This window comes from Notothenia coriiceps, unplaced genomic scaffold (assembly GCF_000735185.1).
Source record: "Notothenia coriiceps isolate Sejong01 unplaced genomic scaffold, NC01 NC01_scaffold00034770, whole genome shotgun sequence".
In the NCBI taxonomy this organism is placed as follows: domain Eukaryota; kingdom Metazoa; phylum Chordata; class Actinopteri; order Perciformes; family Nototheniidae; genus Notothenia; species Notothenia coriiceps.
Window position 1 is genome coordinate 3,663 of NW_011367471.1, and position 5,152 is coordinate 8,814.

Genomic DNA, 5,152 nt, shown 5'->3' on the forward strand with positions numbered 1-5,152 from the left:
CACACTCTCTCTACACTACACACACACACACACACACACACACACACACACACACACACACACACACACACACACACACACACACACACACACACACACACACACACACACACACACACCACGAGGCAGAGGTCACAGCTGTCCAACACTTCCTCTGCGCGGGAGAGGATATCTGAGCCCAGAGTCTCTCCAAACCAAACCACAGCTGGTCTCAGGAGACCGTGACAACCTTTCTGCTCACACCTGAAACACACACACACTTTTGTCAAGACAAATAACCTCATTGGAAAAGAGCACAGCATGAGAAAAAAAAAAGATGAGTGTGTCTCTTACCTGGGCAGCTGCTGAACAGGGATCTGAGCGTCCTCTGTGTCGGGGTCTGGTGCTCTGAAGAGGCCGATTGGTAGAAAGAAAGGGTGATTACATCAAAATACACCCTTAAAATTCATCCAGGCAAAGCATGTTTCTTTATAATGAGAGCATTGCTAGTACGACGGCTGTCTTTTCAAATGTGTTCCCTTGGTTATTGACACAATAACGACAAAAATATCGGAAGGTATCATAAAAAACACTTGAAAAACTGAGAAAAATAAGTATAGCCTTAAAATGTTATTACTTACATTTATTACATATTCATCGCTTCGATACAGGCGTATGTCCAAATGATCCAAAATATACCATATCAGTTTTAACATGATCTGCTATGATAATTATGTTGAATTGTAGCCCAGTACTTGCGTCATTGTATCCACAAAAAAGACTAAATTGATTGGTCGAACATTTCAGCTTTTAAAAAACACCCATTTTAAATGTCAGATAAGTGACAAGTGACATTTCATTGCGTTCACAGATTTCCCTTTCAACGCCTCATCAGGTGTTATTTAGCTGCTGACATCTGACAGGCTGAAATGGGCCTTTTTTTTTTCCTCTGGCATTTAGTGCTCAAATGATTGTGATTAATATCTCTTCTAACACATGTTTCATATTGTTGAGGAAAACAATCCAATGATCCAAACAACACGAGATAAAGCTCTTACCCTTTGCCCTTCAGAGCACCACAGATGGGGCTATGGTAATTGGCGGCTTCATGACCGCAGCTCATACAGCGTGTTTTAAACAGACTTCCTAGATTAACAAAACAAGAGGCAACAGATCAATGCCGAAACAAATTGACAATGGATTACTCAAAAGACAGCAAATTACCAAACACATTTTTTTAATTAATAGTTTTTACTAATATGTCAACTACAAATGCCACATATGTGTGAGTCCAGCTTCCTCAGTCTATTTATCTTTAAAACCTAAACTATGTTTTTTTCCCTAATTTGTTGACATTTTATGGACTCGTAAACATTATGTCCTTTTTAAAAATAATAACCGGATATATTATTGAGAAAAATCAAGTGAACAGATGGAAGGACAAATAATTATTCTCTTAATTACTTAATTAGCCAATAAAATGTCAGATTACAGTAAATACATGAACATTTGCCAACATTCGAGGGGATCAAATGTCCTTTTTCTTCTGTCAGACAGGAAAAGCAAAAAATCCTCAAAATTTAGAAGTTGAAACCAGTTAAAGCTTGCCATTAGAAATGTTTGCAGTAAAAAAGACATGCATTTTAAGTTAAGCAGTTAGTATAGATTACTGAATCCATGCTGGCATTCGGTGTCTTGAGGGTTTTCTACTTGCCGTGGAGCTCCAGGATATTTTTGGATCCGGCACGGCGGTGGAGCTCGTCAATATTTTGAGTGATGACTGTAACGTTGCGTCCCTGTTTGATCAGTCGCTCCTCACACTCAGCGATGGCCAGGTGGGCGGGGTTGGGATCTTTTGTCAGCATGACCTCACGGCGGTAATGGTAAAACTCCCAAACACGGGAGGGGTTCCTGGAGAAGGCCTCTGGAGTGGCAAGTTGCTTAAACATAAGAATAAACTGAATGTTAATAAAGGTTTAATAGTACTGACAAAAACTGTGTGCTGATCGATCGTCCCTGGGAAAAAATATTCCCACCAAAAGTACTTTAAATTGTTTTTGCTTGTTGAACATTAATGCTAAATAATGGAAAGTCGAAGTTGTGATGTGACAGATTTAAGATTATTGACAACTTTAGAAATTGTACAAAGAATGTCTTCTATATGCTGCAATTTAAGCATGATAGATTGATCTACACAACGTGATGCGGAGGGATAAAAAAAAGTGATAACCTCAGGTGGGCTGTCAGCTGCATAATGGGTAAAAACATTGGGGGCTAGTTGGTCACATATTTGAATAATAGATTACATTTTTTCCCCATGGCTCCAACCCTACTTTTGCCGGTAGTGGACTCAGAAACATAAAAACTGATGGAGGAAATTTCAAATAACAGTTGTAGAGTATGCTCGTTTGCAAATTAATATGCACACTTAGCTAAAAATAATACGGTCTAATACAAGAGTCCTGCATTTAATCAGTCCTTAATGAAGATAATAGTTTTCAGTTTTGGATGAAAAAGAGTTTCAACTTACTGACATAATGATTTGCATTATGACGTTAGGTGTGTCATATATCAATAAGGGAGGGCTAAATAGCAGAAAACACCTATAACTTAATAGTATACTTGCATACCTGTGCTTCCCATTTTCTCCAGTAGCCTCCTGCTCCTCTGAAGGTGGGGACTCCGCTCTCTGCACTCACCCCTGCTCCGGTGAGGATGGCTATATTCTTGGCCTTGGAGAAAGTCTTCCTGAAAGCTGCCAGGTCTGCACAAAACAAGCACAGAAATATAATATATAAATGCAAAACGCACTAAACTACTGTTACATGGATTTGTGGATGACTATATAAATAACACATCAGGATGAGAATGTTAATAAAGACTACCTGAACTGGGTCTGGCCATGTTTTGCATGGTCCTGGGTATTTTCAGGTGGCCATGCAGTTGAGAGTTTATCAAACCTCTGCAGGTGAGCTGGAGCACAATCATTCGGTTTGGCTTCAAAGAAAGACAAGAATGACACTATTCACAATAGAAATTGAGCCTCATATGTTATCAAAATGTACACTTTTGCAATAAACGCTTTCTACTTAAAATCTAGCAAACTTTGACAAACGAGCAATGGGCTATATCAGATATGTCACTTCCGGCTGCCATATTTGTTTGGATTAACACAAATTGTGACTACCGTAAACAACATGTTTGTTGTGCAGCTGCTGTTCCAACTTAATAGAGGATCATTCGGTCAAGCTTGAAATGCATTTAAAACTAATGTAAGTTTCATCAACTGGCCACATGAAGGGCTTCTTCAGAGTTTGGCTAGTTTTATCTTTGACTAAAACATTTGCTTACGTCTGCCAACTCAAATGTACAAACGACCAGTGGCTAGTTTACAGTGAGATGATTTATGCACTCATGAAGGTCAATTTGGCGTTTATAGGGCTAAAAGGGTATCATAAACAAGCATAGGCTATACAGCTAGCCTGCTACTTAATTGTATTATGACAATACGTGTAGCCTACTACATGTCTCAATACTATACGAAAGCAGTCATGCACTAAGCATGGACCCTCCTGAGTCTGTTATTAGCTAGCATTAAGTTATGCTAGCTAAGCTAACAGCCTGTCAGCATGTACAATGGTAGTTAGCTAGCAGGCTAACGGGCTAGCAGTAGTATCCAAGGAAACAGCAAAAGCTTCCCAAGCTTGACAATACGCTGTGAAGACAAAGTGCCGTGCACATGGTTTTATATTTCCCTGAACAAGTTGTGCAACATCCTGTTAGATCTGTAGGTTGCTAACTAACTAGCTACCTGAAGCCAGAACCATCAGCTGGAGGAAGCAGGAACTCAGTCGGTGTTTTGTCAGCAGCTGAAGTTATTGGATTGGTTTGGCTATGAGGGAACGAGCCCATGAGAAGGGACAGCGAGGTAAATAACAACCCACCTCGACAGGAAATGACCAGCAGAGGGAGCATTTGTACCAGAGTCGAACTTAACTGTAGGCCTATGCCTATTTATGTATGGAAGCTGAAAAGTCATGCATTGAAAAGTTCGAAAGTTTAAAGTTAAGGGGAAAAAATAAAAACACTGGCCCATTGTTGTTTATTATACCGTTGTTTTGATTATAACTTTGATATTGTATATGGTAAGGCTTGGCCTGCAGTTGGCTAATCATTGTTATACATTTATCTGAATATTTTTGTTCAATGAATCAGTCAATTATTCTGTCAAATAATAATGATACAATGCTATTCCAAGTTCCCAGGCTCATAATTGACATCAAATTGCTAAAACCTAAAGGTATTATTGAGGCAATAATATAGAACAGAGACAATAAACACATCTAAACATTCAAGAAGCTGACATTTTTTTTGCTTCATTATTGCCATTTTAATCAAACATTCATATTCCTTACATTTCTGTAATTTACTTAATTAATTGTATAATAACATCATATCTCCTATGAGACACACAGAAGAGTTTACATTTTTGTTTTAAATAGTATCAGAACACCTTCATTATCCTGGGGGAAATTGGGTTTTGTGACAGTTGCTCCTTTTTAGAATGAAACAAATACGAATTCAAATCTGAACATGAAGTTCGAGTAATAATGTGCAATGAAATAAAATAGAATCATTATATTCATATAAGCATAAAAAGTCAATGTAAAAACATCCAATAATAAATGAAATAAAAAGAAGTATACAAACATAAGAAGTTAAAGTAAAAAAAGTCCAATAACAAATAGAATACACATGTAACATAAAAAGTTAAAGTGAGCACAATGATTTTTGTGAACGTGTTTTTTGTATATGTTTGTATTTTTGTGTGCTCTTATTTGAAACTTGATCAGGTGGAGCATGTCTTCCTAGACCTAGAGGAAAATAAAAGAGAAAGATGCTCATCCATCCTACCACCTCTCCTTCTCTCTCTCCCCTTCTCCCCCTCCCTCCTCACCCACACAACAGCCCGCCCCCCTCCCACACCGTCTACCCGGGCGGGTGCACGAGTGGCTGCTGCTGCGGCGCCGTCTCTCTCGCAGTCCCGCCGGTCGCCAGTGCACGCTGCCCGGCTGGCCGAACATGGCAGCGGCCCCGGAGGAGGAGGTAGACCGCAGACCGATCCGGAGGGTCCGCTCCAAGAGTGACACGCCTTACATCAACGAGGCGAGGA

At 39.4% G+C, this 5,152-nt stretch overlaps 1 protein-coding gene across 1 annotated transcript in view; it reads right to left on the reverse strand.

Moving 5' to 3' along the window:
- The window catches only part of LOC104962438 (NAD-dependent protein deacylase sirtuin-5, mitochondrial), a 6,409-nt gene extending 2,480 nt beyond the window's left edge, over positions 1-3,929 (reverse strand). The window contains exons 1-7 of the mRNA XM_010790875.1: positions 3,791-3,929; positions 2,865-2,976; positions 2,610-2,743; positions 1,694-1,919; positions 1,038-1,125; positions 334-387; positions 120-243 (exon numbers count right to left, since the gene is read on the reverse strand). Coding sequence (XP_010789177.1) covers positions 120-243; positions 334-387; positions 1,038-1,125; positions 1,694-1,919; positions 2,610-2,743; positions 2,865-2,967 — 729 coding nt within the window. The 5' untranslated portion in view covers positions 2,968-2,976; positions 3,791-3,929. The remainder of the gene's footprint in view (positions 1-119; positions 244-333; positions 388-1,037; positions 1,126-1,693; positions 1,920-2,609; positions 2,744-2,864; positions 2,977-3,790) is intronic.
- Positions 3,930-5,152: the final 1,223 nt, after the last annotated feature.